Source organism: Equus quagga, chromosome 11 (genome assembly GCF_021613505.1).
Source record: "Equus quagga isolate Etosha38 chromosome 11, UCLA_HA_Equagga_1.0, whole genome shotgun sequence".
Taxonomy (NCBI): Eukaryota; Metazoa; Chordata; class Mammalia; order Perissodactyla; family Equidae; genus Equus; species Equus quagga.
In genome coordinates this window covers 6,603,689-6,625,389 of record NC_060277.1, presented here as the reverse complement: position 1 = coordinate 6,625,389, position 21,701 = coordinate 6,603,689, and the positions used below count along the sequence as shown (strand labels likewise).

Sequence of the window (21,701 nt, the reverse complement as noted above, 5' to 3'; positions counted from 1 at the left end):
GGAGAAACATATCCACCTCCTCCTGCTGTGTTTCCTCTTCTTCCATCTTCACCTGAAAAGTCACACAGCAAACGGCCGGAGAGAGGAGGAGGACTGGTGGAAACTCCGCATCGGTGCAAAGAGGCTGGACTGGACCGTGAATGCTGGGCCAGCATCACCAGCCTTCTCTGTGCGGCCCTCAGAGGATGAGGAACAGTGAGCCTGTTTGTCTTTCTTCACCTACAGTGTCGTATAAATGATGGAAATGCTCCTTTGCAAAGGTGGAATGGAGAATGGAAGCTTCACTCTTTCTCAGTCCCTACATTACGGGCTGCTTTGGAATATTTTTTTACTCAGGAATGAAAATATGAGAGTGTAAAAATGGCATAATTCAATCTGTTCTAATTTGATCAACTAGTGATGAGGGCAAAGTATAATGATGTAAAACTTGTCTTTCCCTTTACATCAGGGACAAATGTTTACCCCGTTATTCAGTTTTTTAACCGAGATTTCTTTCCTTGGGGGGAGAACTGGTTTATTTTGCTTTATCCATGTTAAAATAGTGGGTATTTTAAAAGGCTCTTTGAAAAATAGCTACTTTTCTTTCATAAAATTCTTTAAACAATAGTTTTTTATAGTTGGACAATTCTTAGTATCTAATGACCCAAAAGAATGAATCTGTAAATTTAAAACTAACATAAATACTGATGACTACTGACTCAAGGAAAGGAATGGCAAGAAAAAGAATATGGAACCTGATACAGAAGGAAAACAGCTTAACCTTTACAGCCAGATCACAGATGACATGTTGTTTTCCTTCTTCAGTGGAATGACAGTGTCAAATCTGAGAGTTCAAAATGCTTTGTTTTTTAACCATTCAAGTATTTTGGGAGGCAAGCAGGAAGCTCCAAGAATCTTTTTATCAGAAGGCAAAAATGAGACACAGCCACTCAACAATGTGTTAAGAACCATCTTCCAATTCCTTGGCCAACACTTAATTCTCTAAAATGTCAATCTTTGGCATTCTTCAGGTAACCTATAAGAACTTTGGTGTCTCCCACTATACCTAATCACAACACTATCTTCACATTTTTCTTTAGGTTGATTCTCAGTTTTGTGATTTACTCTATGTACTGACAGTACCCACAGGAGGTGAGACACTGAGTCACCAGACGCAACATATTGCACACACTGGCGCTGACTTGGAGTGCAGAGGTTGCCCTCTCTAGGGGTAAAAAGCCTCAAACCAGACTCCTAATTCTAAATAAAAGAACACTAAGAGAACCAACCTTAGGCCTATAAAGTCTAAATTTTCAAAAAGCCATGTTTCATTTTTCATACACATTTAACAAAGACATAACTGAATAGCATTTTCCTTCAAAATACCTAATGGTGACTCTTCTATATAATTACATGATTTAGACTTAAAAAAAAAAACTATCTGAAATTCATCTGGTCCCCAACTGCTACAATAATAGGGAGACAAGCAGTTTCTGAGATTACACCTACAAATGTCAGGAGTAAAGGTTACAGATGCATCCCATAAATGCAAGAAGAATGAGCTTGGCTTTCAAACAAAAGAAATAAGACTAAGGAGTTCTACTAACATACGTCAATTACAGTTATGTTACTGCATCCTAGCTCTAGATCAAAACAAAGTTTCCATCCGAAAAGAACAGCATTAATAGTCTGCACAATGGACAGACCCAGTGAGGATTGTTAAGGGCAACACAGGTCCCCGTCTCCTTTCTCAGATCTAGTATGGTCTAGATGTTTATGAAATAATCCTGTAACTTTGCTCTCAGCTTAGAATATATGGACCTGGGCAACGGCTATCAACAGAGGGGAAGTGCTTACACTTATTTCTCATGCACTAAAATGTTGTGTGTGTAAAAATGTGCAGCTCATACTATGTTGAGGGTAATCAGTGGTGAAATTTATGCACATGTTTACACTCTACATTTGGAAGGGTATAAGACGAAGTGTTCTTTTGTTGACCCCACAAACTGAAGCCTAGGTAGGAGTGCCAGCAGCTGCTTCCTCTTCCTCCGTTTTGTCATTCAAATCACAGTCATAAGAAACATTGAAGGAAGTGGCTTTCGCCTCCAGATAGCAGAGGGATAGAGCCAGAGGAAGGGAGAAGGTGAGAGAAAAGGGCACCGACTAAGAAGCAGAGAGAAGCAGCCCAAAGATGACGATGAGGGAAGGAAGGAACGACGGGGAGGTGACAGGAACATAGTGCTGGACATCAGCGGGGAGGAAGGAGACCCAGACCCTGGGGAGGCTGGGGAAAGCAAGATACCCATCCTCATCGAGGAGTGAGGGGAAGCCACATGGAAGGCATCTGCAGAAACTGAAGGAGAAGTACCCAAACTCGGCATCCTTGTGGTCAGCCTCTTGCAGAGGCTTCTCCTGGGTGGGAGGACAGGCAGGCTGAGGAGGGGTTACCATAGGGTCCAGGGTAAAATCGAGGATGGCGACTCCAGCGCCCCCCTGCTCTGAGGTGTCACCTGCAGAGAGGTGCTCTAAGCTGTCTAGTGTGATCTGCTCAGCCTCCCCAAAGGGGTCTTCCTCCGAAGTGTCTGACAGCAAGTCCAGTTCAGGGACTGGCAGTCGGTGTGGGGAAAGAGATGAAGCACAGCGGATGAGGGGTGAAGGTGGGCACACGGAAACAGGCTGTTCTCAGGAGCAAACCCATGAGGGAACGTGAAATCACACGACAGATACATGCAAAGGAGAAACAAGCAAGAGAGAAAGAGGAGAGAAGAAACGGGAGTTAGTGAAAACTTTTACTCTCAAGTAAGGAGTGTATTAACACAGCGCAGTTAGAAAATGAATTACATGATCCAATAATAGATATAGACTGATTTAATTATTATTTTCCAACTAGTGAATAAATCTGATGAAACTCAAATCACATCATTACTTTTAAACCTGCTCGCTGACAGACATCCAAAGCATCAGCAAAGAGGCCGGGCCACCACACTCAGCTGTTTGCCAAAGATAAGCAGCATTTCCTCTGGAATTTTAAAGAATTTTTTTTTTTAACAACTAGATATATCAAGTTAACTAGGCAAAAAGGAACACCAACTTTGAAATGCTGAGCTCTTCTGTTTCTGATGTAAGCAGTCGCTCCCCTGCCTGCCTCGTAAGCATAACTTTGCGAGATTCTGACAATTTATCAGCAGTTGAAGGATACCTTATTGAACATGATTTCTGTTATTTTTAGCTAAATAATTTTCAACCAAATGATTTTTTTAGTATGATATTCACAAATGCTTTAACAAAGGAATGCAGATGATTTGATGGCACGTGCCACCTGAAGCATCTGTTCCGGTGGCAGAAGGGCCCACATGGTCCCCAGCCCTCCTCTACGCTGAGTGCCAGAGGCTATCAGAGCACGAATTCCAGAGGCACTGGCAGCTACTGCATCTGGCAGGTTCTTTATAAATTCATGTTGCACGTCTTTAAAGTTTTGCAAGTTAAAATTTAGAAAACACTATAAATCTACAGGATGATTTCTTTTTTTGTGTTAACTTCCAATGTTACCTATAAAACAGTTGCTTTGTGCAGATACAGAAAAGAGATCTGAAGAACTCAAAGCCTCTTCAAATCAATCTCCAGGTGACTTTACTTGCCCAAGGTAACAAGGCGACATAAAATAACAGTGACAAATTTGAAAACACAATATACATTACTTCTCCATTCACTATGGTATACGCACCAAACAAGGCCAAAAGCAACGCACCATCTTCTCACTCAATATTTACAAAACAATTACCTTTTGCTTAAGAATGTCTTCTTCATCAGTTACAGATTATCAATGAAAATTTTCCATAAAGACCATCTTTGTTCATTTCAAAAATTCGGGTCAACATAATTAAAATAATCGAGACAGGTTATACTATAAAATTTGCTTGAAATAAACAAATTTCAAATCATCATAGCTTTCATAATTTGGGGATTTAACTAAATAGGATGATTACGAACAGTCAAAAGGCTTACCGTAAATTACTTGCAATAATATAACTTATGTTGAAATATTTTACTTTGAACAACAATCAGAAAAAGGTTAGAGACCCTGTCCAAACCAGCAAGAGCCTACACATACGTGAAAATTGAGAAATTATACCAACAGAGAACATACGTTGATTAATTTTAAATGATACTTGAGTTCTGAAACAGCAAATGCAATAGATATCCTCTGGTCTAAGTACACACTTAAAATCACATATTTTCCTAATTTACCATACCTTTCCTTCAATGAGTTGCACATGTGGGGCTCTAGCTGGGCTTCTGACATCCCTTCTGCCATCGCCATCTTCTGCCACAGCAGGGCTGATGACTCCTGGGCCATATGCTGAAACATCCCGAGCGGGGCCCGGAAAATCCTTCATAAGACTTTGGTCGACATCACCCATCGGAGCTGGTAAAGAATGACCATGTAGATTACTTTAGGACATTTAAATGGTCCAACTTTACGGAACTTTCTCCCTTACACAGATAAAGAGGCAATGTGTAGACAAGAGGAACATTGTTTGAGCTCTCAAAATATCAATGTATCAAATAAAATCATTTTTAAACTTTTACTAAACTCTTAAATCCTGAATTTTAACCCATTGAACTACACAGGTCCTCAAATCACAGCTTTTTGAAGAATATACTCTGACCATGGAACTGGCCAGAAGGAGGAGCTCTAAGACCAGCTGAAACATGAGAGCTAGGCACTAAGTCAGAATTACAATGTGAGCAGTGTTTTAACTCTCTGGGATCTCTTTGATCTTGCCTGAACTTATTTCTGAATCTATTTATTACAACAAATAATATCTATTTATTAAAATGATTTGCTTCAATAAGTTTCAAAAATTCCTCCATAAAGAATCCTTTAATTTGAATACCATTCACAATTGTGACAAGACAGTAAAGGCAGATTTTAAGGAATTAACTTCTGTTTATGTTTAATGGTTTTCATTTTTCTAACCTCCCTCCTGAATGCCTCAATTTGACCTAGAGTAAATCTAAGACATGGACACCCTCCCACTCAGCAAACCTGGCCCTCATGGGCTCCCTTCCTCTCTCCTACAGATGGGCAGGAACATACACTGCGTTGAAATTTCCATCATGGCAGATCAACCTGATGGCCTCAGATCTCAACAAGGCAAAGGGAGGAGCAGCTGGCAAAGTCTCTGTCCATCCATAGCTTCTGCCCCAAATGACAAATAACCACAGAGGTCACTTCACTTGTACAAAAAGTGCCTGACTGACAGGGTGAGGTGGGCACAGGGTCATGCCCCTAAGGATGCCCAGGAAACAAAGGCCTTTAGGCTGCAGGCTCTTGAAGGGCAGGGACTGTGTGATGCCACCTACCACACTGAACTTGGGAGGCCTCAAGTACCTCCAATCCATGTATTACAGGAAATCTCTTGATCCACACCCCTCACATGCCCTGTCCAAAACTTCCTTCTTCCCCAGTCCTGCCTTTTTTGCCAAATATCACCTTCAACTTGTACCCAGTTACTCCAGCCAGAATCCCTGGAGTGTCTCCCTTCACCCTCAACACCAGCAAGTCCCAGAGGGTCCTCAGATACATTTCCAAATGTGGCCAGTTCTTCCATCTCTATTTTACTACTCAGGTCCCTTCTAAGACTTTCACAGCCCTCAACCGCTCACACCAAATCATAAAATGAACTCACATCTTACATTAAGTCTAATTATTTTCCAGGTTTTATTTTGTTAAACTTCTGAGATTATTTTAATAATTTTCCCTTGCAAAGTATACGGCTATGAGTAACTCCTTTAACTTGTGATTATAATTTCTAAGCACCCATTACACACACTCAGAAATTATTGCACAATGGGAAAATCTGATCTAGAAATATTTTCAGATGTAACGATATTGAAATTTTAAAGGATATCAAATTTAAAGTTATATGACGAAGCTGACAAAATGTTGACTTTGCATACTTTTAAACACTATTAATTCCAGTTTGGGAGGGTGGGGCTGGGGAGTTTGTTTTGTTTTTTGCATTCTGAAGTAATTTTTTCAGGTCTTAAACACTTGCAAAACCCCAAGAAGCCTGTAGGCCGCAGGCACTGTGCCCATGATACCAAACGGCTAACTGGCCTCTTACCTGCCCAGGCAAGAGCACCACAACTCTCACCCAGCCAGTCTGCCTGAGCTTCCTCTCTAGTCATTCTCAACACTGCGCCAAGTGATTTTTTTTTTAAAAAAAAGATAGCACTGTGCACTTATGTGCTTGCACAAGTGTGCACACACAGTATACGAACCCATCAACGGTTTCCTACAGCACCTAGAATAAAAAAGCACACTCTTCACTATGGCCTGCAAGTCCCCGCGCGACTGCCCCAGCCACCGCTCCCCATCACGTACTCAGCCCAGACTCCACCTGCCCTGCTCCTGTTCCTGGTTGGCATCGAGCTCTCCCTCTCTCATAACCCTCACACCCGTGGCTCCTGCTCTACTCACAGCTGCCTCCTTCTCGTCTCTGTCTTTTAAGTCTCAACTCAGATGGTTCTTCCTGAGTCAGGCCTTCCTGCCCTGGTGACCCAGTCTAAGAAGCGCCCCTGCTTTTTCTACTTTTCACTTTCAGGAAATCATTCTTCCCCGTTCTCAAATACATCTCGGTCGTTAGTTCTCTTAAATGACCATCTCCCTCTTTTTCGGTTTGATTTTCCAATCAGAATCTCACTGTTCTAAAATAGCAGTTCTAGATTGATTTTCATTTGATATTTGATCTTAGATATCAGTAATTTTCACACTCTAGATAATCACTAGCCGATTTATTTTAACTTGTCAAACCTTAAAGTGAGGAATATTTATATAATTAAATTAGTTTAGCTTACCTTAAAAACGAAACAGGAAAAAGAAAATACAATGCATGTTGATAACAACAACAAAGGTGCAGTGATGGGGAGTGGTGCAGAAAATGAAGCCCAGTACCAGGTTACAGCCTAGCTTTGCTCTGGGGGAATAAGAGGAATATAAACCCTAACCAAATAGTTCACCGGCTGTCTGGTCATGTATTGGCATGAAAAGCCTTCTATTTCTCACAATAACACAATAATCCTTTTGATGACTTGCCCATCTGATGAATTACAGTGTCCAAAACACAAAAGGAAAAATAATGGATTACTGTGCCGTGTTTGTTGCTTGTACTTGTAAAAATCATTGTTTTCAGATACAGACCTACTATAACCCCTGTGCTAAATCCGCCCGTGCAAGATGGTGGGTTTCCGTGAACACAGCTTACATACCTCAAAGAAACGCAGTGGTTTACTGCTCTTTTCAAACTCTAACATTTGCCATATAAGAGTTATAAAGCCTCATAGTTTACAACAAAGGCTGAAACAGTGTTCCAGAAAAAGGAACGATTTCTCTCAGGGTATCAACAACACTGACTGCATTTATTCAGCACTTGTATAAATTCTCTGTGGCAAGGGGCAAGGCTTGTGAAATATTTACATGAGTGGGCACATTTTTCAGATTTACTTGAAAAAAGTGCTCAGTTCAACAACTAAAAGATAGTTGACAAGATGAGCTAAAAGATACACTGACAGCTATCGTACATTCATAATTCACTAAACTTAAATCACTACATTTGGGAATATGGACATTTACTTGAACCAGCTTATGACCTATGCATATTTTTTGTGTGGTCTCATAAAACTATATGGAAGAGTCTCCAGAATCAAGACTTAAGAACTCTATACTCCCACCAAGAAATCCTGAGAAGCATCTCTGTGTGTCTGCCTGGGTCTGTTTTCCCAGTTTATTCCAGGAAAAACAGACTAAGGCCAAAGGGTGTCAGTCCTCCACTAATGAGAGAGCATTTTTATCTATCAGCATACCTGGACTGTTTTAGCTAACCATGTAAAATATAAGTTGTTCAAGTTCATATTTCAGAAAGAGACCAGTAATAACAAGCAATCAAAAAAGGTTTTTGCTGACAAACAGTAGTAAAAGAGAAGTTTTCAAATTTAATATCACTATTTTTGTACACGTTTTGAGATTAATCAACCAAAAAATGTTGGAAAACTACTACTCCTAGTAGAAAGTCCTCACAGCAATTAGTTTCTATTAGGTAGAAAGAAAAATGAAATCTTTCATAAAGCACCTAATATAAAATTAACCTTAGCTCTTATTTAAAAAAACCTTCTATTAACCCAAAATTAGACAGAGTAATAAGATACATATATGAAGGGAAGCAACGTCAGTTTATTTCCATGAGTAATTTATATAAAACTACAAACATGTAGCTAATTAGAACTCCAACAGAAAAACATAAAAACTTATACATATCTCCCCTTGAGTAAAGAAAAAATGAACGTATTATATTTCCTTTCCTTTTGTTAAAACACTGTATTTAAAACTAATTCTTTGAAGCTGTGAATGGTTTCTCATATGCAGAAAAGTTTGACTTCAGTAAGAGTTTTTAAACTCATAAAAATTTGGATGTTTTAAGTTCTTTTGAATAAAGGTTTGTAAGTTACCACACCAAAAAACCGTTGGAATTACATTCTTGCCATTAATTAACAAGTTCAGGAAAGTAAGCCACATAAACTACTTCACAAGTCAGACCAGTAAAAACGTGTTTGTCCAACGTCTCTTCAACAAGAACTCAACATTTATGTGCACTGACCGTACAAAGAAAACTTAGGTTCAGAACGACAACTTCAAAACACTACAAAATTATTTTCTTCTGAGTATAAGAAATACTATTTTATTTATTCAGAAAAAAATGGCTATCCCTCTAGGGTGTTTCTGGGGGCCTTATTAACTAGATGAACATTTTCTGATCCCACTGCATTAGAGAAAGATTAACGCAACCGCAAACTACCCTCACTGTGTTTACCTCCATCCAGACTCCTGGAGGCCCGCTTACTGGAGGTGCGCTCAAAGTGCGGCGCAGGCCGGTCAATGAGGGTGCTCGCCTGGCGCGTCTGGGCTTGGGTGCGGCCGCTGTAGCGAAATTTGGACCCCAAGGTCAGGAACTTGGCCTTTGGTGGCTGCTCTGGAGACACAAGCCTACAGGGGAGAAAAAAAGGGAAGAAAATTAGACCTTACGGATTTATATCTCATTTTATTAAGCATGATTACTCAATCAAAAAAAGATGATGCCTAAACTTTCTAATGAAAAACAACACATTATTATAAACCCTCCTATATACAAAGCTTTATGATAGTGCTAAGATGAATAAATCCACATTCATGGATTTGTAAATAACCTTTTCCTCCACCTGAGCAAAAGAGCAGCTGTTCCCAGGGTGTATCAAAGGTTATTTATTTGTATTAGCTTCAATCATTTATATAAACACATATGTCTGAATTCTTGCTCCTAGCTAAAAGTGCCAAGTAGCAATCCATTACCATTAGTAATTCTTAATATTTATGTCTATTTCTCCTGGGAAAGAACATCCAACTCAGGAATCTGTTCCATCAAATGATGCTTTCCCACGAAGAATGGAGCTGTAGGGATGACTAAATAACCTTTCATGCCAGCACAATTCTACTGCTGAAAGCCTGGGTACATAACGAATGAAGTCAAAGTTTCTCGATGTTAAATCCTTCCAGACCTATGCAAAAGCATGTTTTTAGTAAATGAGCCAATCTTGTCTGGAATACAACTGAAATTGTCTCGTTTTCGTTGTCTGATCAAGAGTTGGCAAAACATCTTAACAAAGAGATAATCTCAGCACTCTTGCAGAGTTTATTAAATAAGACTTTCGTTGACAATTCCAGAATATGAAGAATTCCACCAAAAGAAGAGTGATTTCTTTAAGAGCTCTTCACCATTTCAAGTATTTCTAGACCTTCTGCTCAATCTTTTAGAAATCCTCTTCTGTTTAACAAGCAATGAAAAGGGAGTCAAGTCAAGGTAAAGCTACATGTAATAATAAAAGAGGCAATCCTCCATCAAGTCAGGAGTCTCAACAGCATTAACCCAGAAAAACAACGCGTTTCAATTAAACTGATGAAAGAAGAGCTCAAACACTCCAGCTGTCTTGGTGTTAATCTAGAGTTGAAAGGTAGCAGGCGTGTTTCTTGAAAACTTCCACTTCCTGCCAACAGATTTTCAAAGGAGATACGGCAGGTACTCAATAAATACAGGCTGGATCACTAGAGAGGATCTTAATGTCACCTTTTACTATATGAGGCCACCTGAACTTAAGCAGCTGGAAGACATGTCTACGAACCCATTTTTCAGAGTTCTCCTTCCTAGTATTACACAGTCATAGCATTTAAGAACAGATTTTGAGCTCCTGAGCCAGGATTTTGGAGGAGGGAAGTTGGGCTATGAGCTCTATAACTTCTGACACATTGCAAGAACTATTACCAAATATTTCAGTCTTAATTCAATAAAGCATAAAACAACCCCACTGCCACAACTAGTCCATTTAAATGAAGTTGTTGGTTTAATTTTTTCCCAGTTATGAAAGTGGGCTTTCATTTACATAAGCTGGGGTATGTAACCAGTCAAATATCTAAGTCTAGGTGAGAAGAATTCTCTAGCACCATATTTCTCTAGACTAATTGATTTTTAAGATAATAGACAGCTGGTTGCCATTTAGTGCATATCAGAATCATTATCCACTTACACACTCTGTAAAAGATATTTTATGAAAAATACAAATCCCAGAAACACAAGGCAAACATCTTAAAGGCAGATATACATCACAATGCAAGAGGAGGAAAGTCATTAACTAGAGGATTTTTGTTTTATTTATTTCCAACTGAGATAAAATGCTGCCTTACCAACTGGCACTGGTGACCACATACACAAAGTATTAGCTTACAGATTAATTTTCTGATGACAAAGAAATCCTTAAGTAATTATGTTACAATTGAATAGAAACAAACATCAAAATAAAAAAGGGTTAACACAGATATTAGCTTTCTCTAAAAGAATTTTTTTGGTGACTTAAGTCAATGATAATGTAAATAAATTTTCTAAGAAAATGTAGGCCAAGCAACAAAATATTTCAATACTATCACTTAAAGATCACTTAACAATTATTTCCATTTGATATTACTTTCATTTTCTACATCAGACCCTATCTTCATAAAAATAACACCAAAACCACTACAAGACATCTATCATTTCACTTTTGGGACTTTAAAAGCTACAATAAAGGACTCATCATGACAGAATATTAAAGGTCTTGAGTAAGATGATTTAATGATGTGGCAGAAATGAATTCAAATTTTACATATTTTACTGCTTAAGAAGCATGTTAACATCTTAGTTTTATAAAGATCCTGCCATTATAAATCAAATGTTATTAATGTTGGTCTATGGAAAACAAGGGAACATTTTAAGAAAACCCACACCTTGATCACTAAAGTCAAGCACACTTTTAACGATAAAGCTCGCTACGAAGAGGCTGACAACCCTCATTCACTTGAGATTACTCTGGAGCCACAATGCCATGTTTACACGGCAGTTTCATGTGAAGTCAGGAGAACCTCAGGTTAATCTTTCTGACACACCATCACCACCAACAAAAAAAGCACTGAGAAAACGGATCGCAGCACACAGGCTGCAAACACCACAGGGAAGCAGAGCGCAGTCGGGAGGCTGGTGGGCACCGAGGCCCCACCGCCTGGCTCTGCACCCCATCTGCACCCGTTACTACCTATATGACCAGCGGCATGCCTCTTCACTTCTCTGTGCCTCGGTTTCTCCACGTGTAAAGTGAAGATAACGGCAGCTGCCCCCTAAGATTTTACATAAGAATTAAAAGAATTAATCCGTGTACAGCACTTACAATGGTGACAGGCTCTACTAAACACTCAGGGAAGGAGAGCAGCTTTATTATTATTTTCTTGTTCTACTAACATTAGTCTAGCTGAGCAGCTACCACTAAACAGAAAAATCTATTTTATAACAGCTTTAATGTGAAAGCTGTCTTAATTTTCTAAAGAAATTATTTGCATCTTTTGTGATGAACTAAGACAGAACGAAATCCAGATTTGATTCAAAGCACTCTGCAAATTCTGATTTGCCCTGTGATAAACGTATTATTTTATATCATTTCTAAGCACAGTTATGCAAGGTTTAAAAATATAAAAATGCCTTCATTAACCATTATTTCAAAAGTCTGCAGGAGCCAACTCTCTACTTTTAAATTGGCATCCGTGGTCTGCTAGCAAAATGATGGCAGGACGGACCTGTGGCTTTGCAGGGCTAACAGACATCTCAGAACCTCTTGCTAGAAGAACACGAGAGGGAGGACAGCTCACAGGTGAAGGGCGTGCGCTTTAAGATCAGAGAGCCGAGGTCCCCTCTGCCTGGGTGCCTGGCCGCTGGGCACCTCCATGGACACCCAGCTCTGAGCCGCAGTGTCTCAACGGGGATGACGAACAAATGAGATTGTGCAACGGAAAGCAATCGTTTTGTGCTGACAACAACATCCGCTCAAGGAATGTCAGCATTTGTCATTTCCAAAATCATTACTGCTTTCACTATCACCACGGGACAAGGAAGCCTGCTGTCAGTCAGGCCTGGAGCTGTGTCCTTTAACTCATCACTGCTACCCACCAGCTGTAACGGAGGCAGGCTCACATCGTCTTAGGAGAAATTCGTCATGAATCCCAAGATAAATTATAAACTTTTCAAAGATTTATATGATTAGTGTAAGTTAGAAAGATTCAAGCAGTATATTTTATGAGTTACATTTCTCCTCTAAAATGAGTATATTGGAGCAGTCTTGAAAATAGATATTTGTCAATTTAACTTGAAGGAGTCATTCGTACCAGCTGACAATTCACTTTAAAAATAGCATACTGTGGTCACCAAACTAAGGATAATGATGACAATGATGATAGTCATGATGATGATAAACATTATCATAAACCAGAAATGGTTCTGAATTTGTTATCTCATTTACTTTTCAGAACAATCCTATAACAACCCTATAAACCTGTGGGGTAGATACTACTACAATCACAGGGACGATGGACGATCAAAGTATGGCTCAGAAAGGTCGAGTAACTTACCCACAGTCACACACCTGCTCTGTGGTGGGACAGGATTAGACCCTAAGAGTCTAGAGCGAAAACCTTAAAGATGAAGGGCCTAGATACCCAGCTGTATAGACTGCTGTATAGGAAGCTGAGGAAATGGAGAAAACAAAGATCAGCCAAGTATACCTGTAGGAAACATGCTCTTGAAGAAAAGTATGAAAGGAGACAGGACACAGCTAAAGTAGGCTAGAAGGTCTAAGGAGATCTGTTTTTCTTTGGTTTTTAAAGGAACAAGACAGGGACATGTTTACTAGCCGAAGAGGAGGTCAAAGGCACCCACCAAGAGCACATGATTTACAAAGCACGATCCTGTGTGAGGCATGAAATGAGGGATGGAGGCAGAGGAACAGACCACCTCTTCTTGGAGAGGAGAGGAGAGGAAGGAGGGGAGGAAGGGAGGGAGAAGGGAGTGCTGCCCAGTGATGGGCAAAGCGGAAGAAGAAAGGCAGAGGAAACGAGAAGGCTCATGACCCACAGCTTGTACCATCCATGTGCTGCACGATGGGGGACATCTGAGCAGAGAGGCAGCGGTGCGTAGGGGCTCTAGATGACCCTGAAATAACCCTGAATATCTGGGATGGCAGAGGAAGTCACAGGACTGACTGACTGCCTGGTAGCACTGACGATCCAGCTGCTGTGGAAAATGATGAACTCTCTGTAAGAGCACTAGCCCACAAGGTCGTGTGACTTTCTCTTATAAAGAACGAGCACGTGTGTCAGAACAGCTATTTAAGGCAGCACCTGACAGCACAGGTACAGAAGCAGTGAGGTCGGGACACAGGACTAATCTAGGACCAGCAGATTGGCAGGCTGATATGCAAAGAGGGCAGGGATTTGCGGGGGTTAGAACACTCCTGACACAGTAGCAAAAGGGCAGACGACAAGGTTCTGGGAGGTTTGGGAGAGAAGTTAAGCAGGAGGGAGCTCATAGGGACAGCTACATGAAACCTAAGATGAGTGACAGTGGAAAGAAGAACAGCAGCTGGGTGGCAGAGTGTGGTGGGGGCAGGAGGGAAGGCGGCTGGAGCCACAAAGTGGAGTCTCGGACTATCGCAGAGCGGGATCAGATCTGAGTACCATAAGGCAGGGCCAGGGCAACAGAAACAGGCGTGGGGTGGAGTGCAGACAGCAGATCCGGCACTGGGGAGAGCCGAGAACCACAATACAGCCTTACTGCATCTGCCACACTATCCACTACCACCTCTTCATATGTAGAGGGTGCCAAGAGCTGCTTTAATTAATTTTAAGCTGTTTTCTTGAAATTACCTGTAGAAAGTATGATGTTCCACACACACCTTCCATAGCCTTTTTGCTGCCCGATGGTTTGGCAGTTTGAACCCAATGGTGCTCTCAAACTGTTCCAGCTAGAATAAATCCATAAAATAAATCAGCACATTTACTTAAGAGATCATTAGAAGTCACTGAAAACCATGAATTCAGGTGTTCTGTAAGAAGTAATTCTTCTTCTTGAAAAAAGTAAATAATATTAGAATATCTAATATAATTATACAAAATGAATTTTTCACGGACTACAGTACTAGTTACTATGAAAAGGAAGTATCAACTACCAACTGAAGGATAAACCAATTACCCTGCAACATCCACTAAAATTCATTTTACCACCTTCCTCTTGATCTCTACCAACAGTGACCTGTTGCTAGCTGATTCAACAACAGCGAAAGGAGCCCCCACTACATGGCAGGCACTTCCTACTTTTTCTTTTCTGTGAAAGCCGTGGCAAGTGCTTGCTTTTTAGCAACAGGGATATACATGCAGGTTGAGCATCAAGAACCCTGTCCTTTTTTGACCATGGAAGAATAAAGAATAGCTCATTTTTTTAAAATTCAGTGGGAAAGAATTCGCTCATGGCCACAAAGGCCAACACTGACCAAGGCTGACTGGACAGGCCCCGGGCTAAGGACACTGCTTACCTCTGCGGGCCTGACTTTGATGTAGAAGTTACTGCGCTTATAGGAAATTTTCAAGATTTTCGGCCAGGCAAAACGATTGATTCTCAGTCTGTCTTTGTAGATGAGGAGCCCGTTGGCACATACGCCCAGCTTGATGTCCACGCCTTCTGAGTCCTGCCGAGTGGAAGCCATTGACCACGGTTAGAGCTGTGGGCGTCACACAGATCAGGGAGCTAACAACCCCCAACCACAGCGAGGAGGCCAGGTGAACACTTGTCTTGAATCTCAGTGACGGCCCACAAGCTAACAGCAACAGCAGGGCACGGACGCATCTTAAATTTACCCATCTCCAGGGCTCAGATTTGAGTTGCCAACGAGGGTTGGCAACAGGACTATAGGACACTGTATTTTTCAAAAGGCATAATTTACATGCTCTCAAGTTCAGTTGTAAGAGCTAAAGGGGAAAAGTGAAACAATTCAATTTAGATATCCTGAAGACATTGGAGATAAGTGTGTTTTCTGAGAGGCTATTCCAGCCCTAGGGGGACAGCCCTGTCCTAGGGTAGGGGACAGTCAGCTGCCTACCCTAAGTTGCGTGCAGCCACCTTACTTCAGGCAAATTCATCTCAGATGGATTGTGCTAGCTAAGAGCTGTTAAAATTATGCCTATAATCTACAAAACACCAATCCCTCACAGAAGATTTCTCTGCTCAGCTGACAGTGTCGAAATCTTTGAATTCTTTCAATGGTTTTTCCCTAACTCAGGGTGCTGACATCCAGTTCTCCTTACAGCATTCCTCTGGCTGGCGGATCTCAAAGGACCACGGACTATCCTTGAACTTATTCATAACGTTTTCCTTCCCCAGCATTTTAATTTGGAACAGATGACAATCTAGAATAATCACAAACCTGAAATGTTTTTAAAAATCAAATAAATTTACAGACAAAAGTAAAAAACTGTCTCCTCACATTCCAAGTAGAGATGAAGATCTAACACACGCAATATTCAAAACACACAAATCAACGTTTACCTTCAAGAGAAGAGTGGATCCCATTCAAGAGACGGAAAATTGAAAATACTCAGATTCACATTTTCAGAAATCATTGACAACAAGGAACAAATTCCCACAAAACATGCTGAAACAAACACCACATTCAGCCTAGGTCTCGATTCAATAAGCATAAAAAATAAAAAATAAAAGCATAACATTCCAACTGCCTCGTTACTGAGAACAACCTAACAGTTTATAACAGCTTTGAAAAGAGAAGTGTAGTACTAGGTAACTGATGTCAATTGCTTTTGCTGCTATGATATTGGAGTAATTCATAGACACAAATAAAACTACCTTAGGCCATCTAAGAAGGTTTAGAAATCTAATCTAGAAGGTGCTTTATTCACCGTGCCCTGGCAGCCACAGTTCTCTCTAGGAACAGAGCGAACGTGCGGGTGAACCAGGCCCAGGTGCCCAAGAACTTGGCACCAGAACAAATGGTGTGTTTGCCAAAAACGTCACCAGCCACGGCCACGCGGAGCAGCCCGGAAGACTGCCCGAGACAGCATGTTCCCACGAAGTAAGGAGGTGACCTCATTGGAAACACTGAACAAAGCCATCTCTAGTCTGAAGCAATCTTTAGTCAGGACACTGAAGCTATTTTATCAGACTTAAGAATAAACACAATCTGGATCCTAGTAAATCGGTTGATTTTCGGTTGTTCCACATATTGTTTTAGAATTATCAGTATTTGTGTGAATAGAAATTACAGATAAAGGGTAAGAAGTGAAAGGTAAAAAAGCATGCCTTAGTCCTCCATATTCGACTTCCGTTATTGAGCAACAAAGTCAGAAACATTAACTGATAAAAAGGAGCACCTTCTCAGCCTTGCTCAGCAGCCTCAGGAAGCTGCCCCATATGGACCTCAACAGGATCCCATGCCCACTGGCTTCCGAATGCATCCAGCCTGTGGAAAGGTCTCAAAGGAGATCAGAGAGAGGAGGGAGGGAAAGGATGTGTCCCTCTGACAACTGTGGCTCCTCTCAAGACAGCCCTCTCCATATCGACCTCTCCTTCCACATTCTGGCAAGCACCCTTTGCCCTCACCCCTCACACCCAAGGGTCAGAGGGCAGCCGTGACTGGCTCAGAGGAGCCACACAACTCTGCGGTTTCCCTGTATCTTTCTCAAGAGTCCTTTTATTCAACCCTCTTCAACTTGTCCTAATGTGGGTGTGCCATTAAGAACTCTTCTAATAATGAAAGATGAATGGAAAAATTTCTTAAATATGATCAAGACAATGAAAAATGTATAAAGAAACAAAACTTTAAACTACATGAAAAGTTCTTTTACATTGATAATCTTTTCAACGAGCTACAAATATCTTGCTTATCAAATATCATCTATCAGATGATAAACAGAAGGAATGAATGTGAGTTTATATTGTTTTAAAGTGATCTGCTCCTCACCACACAGCAAGAACTGAAATTATACTTATAATAGAGCCTGCAATTTTTAGTTTTCTAAGACACAACTTTAAAAACAAGAACCTCAAAACCTTGCAGCATTGCCATCTAAGAACTGGTTTCTAACTAACGATCAATGAAGCAGGAGATGTAAGATTGACATATGACAGAGTAACAGGGTGTAGAGGACCAGAGACGCCTGTCTCCATCACAGAGAGAAACAAGCGGGAAACCCCGTGCTGGGAAGACCTGATTCACCTCCTGGGAAGACTGACCAGGCAGATGGGGCCGCTTAACAACAGGGTGCTTTAAGCAAGTCATTCTCTGCACTCTGTTTCATGCAGTTTTGTAAAATAAAAACCTCCCAATCTTACATAAGATGGCGCATGTGAGAGTATGTTTAAGAATCAAAGGCATACAGCAGCTAGCAGTTAAAAATGATGCTGCCAGAGACTATTTACTAACATGGAATAGTGTTCATACGAGCAAGTAAACAAAAAAAAATAATAAAAACCTCATGAAATGATCCTTATAGCATGCTCCCATTTTTAAAATGCATGAGAGTTGAAATACTCAGGTTTTTTAAAAAAAACAAAACGTATCGAAATACTAACAGTGCTTATTTCTGCATGAAGAGATCTCAGTGATTTTTATTTTCTTCTGTTTGCCTCTGTTTTCTATAATGAACATACATTATTTTTGTAATAAGGAAGAATACTTAAAGAATAAAGGAGGCCACTGAGGGAAAAAGAGTGCTTTGAAAATATGAAACACTATTAACAAAAAAGCAGGAATTATTAGTCTGAGGCCTGGGGAGGGAACTGCTCTCTGAGCAGGGGCCTTCCTAGAAATTCCCCAGACCCCACAGCCTGGGCTTCCTGGGCCACATCCAGGGATGCGCTGCGTGTTTTAAGAGCAGACGAGCACAGGTTCCCTCAGCACACTGAGGCGACTCTGGACCTATTTTTCAAAACCAAGCCCATCTTTCGCCTCACCTCCTGTTCCCTCCCTTGGCTCTCCCCACCAGGTGATCACTTGAACCAGGATAATGACGCAGGTGACGTCTGTTACTGGTATTCTCCCAACCCAACCCCACCTTCCCCTAGCACCTGTGTTCACTGTCCCATTCTTTGCCCATCTCTTAAATGAGACGCGGTGCTTCATCCCCGGGAACCTGCATCAGCCTACCTTACCTCACAAGAAGTACAAAACAGACCTCCGGGGGAAAGCCCAATAACTCGGGCTCCTTCACAGCCTGGAGCCCTTCTGGAAAGTGGTCAAATCCATGCCACTTTTGCGCTTTCATGGCTGCCGAGATCTGCTCTCCTTTCCCGGGACCGAGGCCGGAGAGGGAGCTGCGACAAGGCAGCAGGGGGCACAGCAGAAGCTGGGACACAGCATAAACCAGGATGAGGGGTAAAGAAGGCTGATGAGGTGAGTCTGACAGTAAGTACAGATGAAAGGGTATTAATTTAAAAGACTGGGAAGAGAAGAAAGAAGTAGGGGGAGAACAAATGGTCCCTCCCACAACAATCAGTCACCAAAGAAACATCAGAGAGACCTTCGGCTGAGGGTGAGTAGCCTGTTCCCAAAAGTGAACGAGGCTATTCCGACCCTGGCACCCTCTCAAATCTTCAGTCAACAGACTGGGAAGACGCCACTGCCCCATTGTGTTTACAGTACCTTGGCGTGATGGAGGTCAACACCGTACATGGAAAGCCTCTTTGCATTTTCTAAGAACTGAGAATCAGCTTGTGCAGGAGATAAGCCCCTAAAAATCAAAAGAAACAGTATTATCTCATTGGCGGATGGAAAGCAAATGTAGCCCAAACAGGGAAAGGGGTGTATAAGCTTTGAGAGTTTGGGGTGGAGGGAGTAACTCGGCTGAATTTGCAGACTAGCAGCAGACAGGTAAGAAGGCTCCGCTCTCAGTCTCTAACATTTTCCTCTTAGGATGCTCTAACATAAACCTGTTCAGTGCAAGGAGGGGCATCTCCACCCTTTTCCCTTTTTAACTTAGAAAGTTGCTTTCCATTTTTTTCCACTGGAGAAAAAAGCCCCAGCAATAATGGGTATAACATAAATTAACTGAAAATAAAAAAGTGATGTCATCTTTCTGAAACAAATTCTTACTCCAGAGTTTTATACCACCACGGCCGATCATAATAAAGATCAGAAGTGTGTGTGTTTGATTTTACACGTGGGGTAGTAAGACCTATCACACTCTGTCGACACTAAAGTTACTTCCATTCCTGTCTATATCCCCAACTAAACAACTTTTAAGCTCCTCGAGGGCGGGACCATGTCCTGTTAGTCTTCCTATTCCTTCCTCATGGCATTTCAGAACCTGAGATTTCAAATTCAAGTTACACAGACATGTCTATTGAGTAGAATTGGAATAAAGTTAGAGTCAAACACTGCATTTATTATTTTTTTAAAGCAAAGTCAATGAACATGGTCTGTTAAAAATTTTCTAATCTCTGAAAGTTCTTTCCAAATCATTTTAGTCAAAATTTTATAAAATTTCAATTTCGCAATATGGGATAAATTATCATTTGTAACTGGAGCTTTTACAACTTGTGCTAAAAAAAGTCTTATTTTCACACAGATATACAAGTTCTCAATATGGTATTTAAGTAATTAAGTAATGCTTAGCTAAGCCAAAAGGTTATCTTCTGTGAGCAGGGGAAGCACCTGTGACTTTCAGTTGCTACTCCCACGTCCACCGCCACTCACGTTTCCGATTCAGACCCTGATGCCTCACTCACTATCTCCCTGGCTTTCTTAACAAATATGGTCATGAAAACAATTAAAAGGCAGAAAAACTATATAGTAAATGCCAAACAAGTATGTGGGTCTGTTTGTTTCAAGTGTATGTGTTAAGGGATAGGACTGGGAGTAGGAAGAAGGCAATGTCATAGGGAAAAGTCAATTTTTTCGATAAATGAACACATTTAGCATCATGAGCATAGTTCCTCGTAGCTGTAAAGACAATGGAAGGATATGTCAAGGGTGGCAGGCTGTCTTGATTAGTGCAAGGTGAAGTTCCAAAAAGAAAATCTGGATAATCCCATAAACTATGCTCAAATGTCTAGCAAGTGTTACAAGCGGAGCTATTTATACCCGCCATGGCCACTTTCTCTCCAGGAAGCAAGTCAACGGACCTGTGGGTTTTGTGCAGCTCCGCCACCTTCTCTTCCAGCTCCTTGGTCTGGTTCGGGGCAAACTGGAAGTCACTGAGGTCATTACTGCCATGCTCTTTTGGGTCGTAGTCCCCAAGTTCAGCCTGCAGTGTGTAAGATCCCAGGAGGGCATGAGTGACAAAAGAGCAGGGCAGGCGGCCAGAGGCGATGTCCTGCCGGAGCTGAAGGCACAAAAAGTATCTGCAGGAGCAAGGAGAGAAGAGTCAAGGAGAACAGTTAGTGGAGACCGGAGTGCTCATAGCCCTGGAGCTCTAATACTCCTTTAAACGTAAATAGCCCTCTTCAAACCCACAGCAAAAGAAGCCTCCTCTAAGAAGAAGCCCACCTTGCTCCTTGACTCCTAACCTTGTGGTTTATTTACAGAAACTGAGTCCAGAGGGCTCAGTTAACAGAACGAAAATTCTGAACTGCGTTCTGGTAATGGTGTATCATTGCTATTACAATAAAGCGTTTTGTGACTGAAGGTAAAAATTCCAAACACTTAGACTGTCTCTTTGGATTTAAAAATTGCCAAGCCCCTCAAAAGTTGTAAAGATGAATGAAATAAAAATAGAGGCAGTCTTAAGCATTTGCAAGAAAAGCTGAGGTCACCTACCCTTTATCCTCTCCACCCTTTCATACTAATTTCTTCTTTCCTGAGCCACCTCCTAACAACAATTCTAAGTAAATCTCTACTCTGAAGCCCTCACTTGCCCATTTCCCCACCTAATGAGGCAGCCAGTTCAGTTTACAGTAGAAGCAACGTGGGCTTCAGAACCAGGCAGAGATGACTCCATGTGACCCTGAACAAGCTCATTTATTCACCTAAGGCTAACTCCCCACCTGTACCTCCCTCTGCAGGTGAGGATAGAAATTAGGTAATATAAATAAAACACCTGACATAGTACCTGGGAATCAATAACTGGTAGCCATAATCATAATCATGTTATTATTAGAGTTATGATAATAATAGTATTCAATGTTCCAAGTGGCTTACTACACAATTATAAAAGATTCTGGTTTTTTACTAAATAACATGCAGAAATGTTATTTATATTCTATGAGGATTTTTTTTTGGCCCCACTATCAACTCCTTTTGGTGATATATTAAAACCCCATTTCTATTCT

At 41.1% G+C, this 21,701-nt stretch overlaps 1 protein-coding gene across 13 annotated transcripts in view; it reads right to left on the bottom strand.

Annotated features, from left to right (window-relative positions):
- Window positions 1-21,701, bottom strand: part of EPB41L2 (erythrocyte membrane protein band 4.1 like 2) — a 203,543-nt gene that overhangs the window by 37,669 nt on the left and 144,173 nt on the right. For all 13 annotated transcript variants that reach the window (XM_046677718.1, XM_046677728.1, XM_046677726.1 and 10 more), the window contains 6 exons: window positions 20,556-20,774; window positions 19,075-19,162; window positions 14,956-15,108; window positions 14,291-14,388; window positions 8,853-9,025; window positions 4,233-4,405 (listed from right to left, as the gene is read on the bottom strand). In XM_046677718.1, the coding sequence (XP_046533674.1) occupies window positions 4,233-4,405; window positions 8,853-9,025; window positions 14,291-14,388; window positions 14,956-15,108; window positions 19,075-19,162; window positions 20,556-20,774 (904 nt within the window). The remainder of the gene's footprint in view (window positions 1-4,232; window positions 4,406-8,852; window positions 9,026-14,290; window positions 14,389-14,955; window positions 15,109-19,074; window positions 19,163-20,555; window positions 20,775-21,701) is intronic.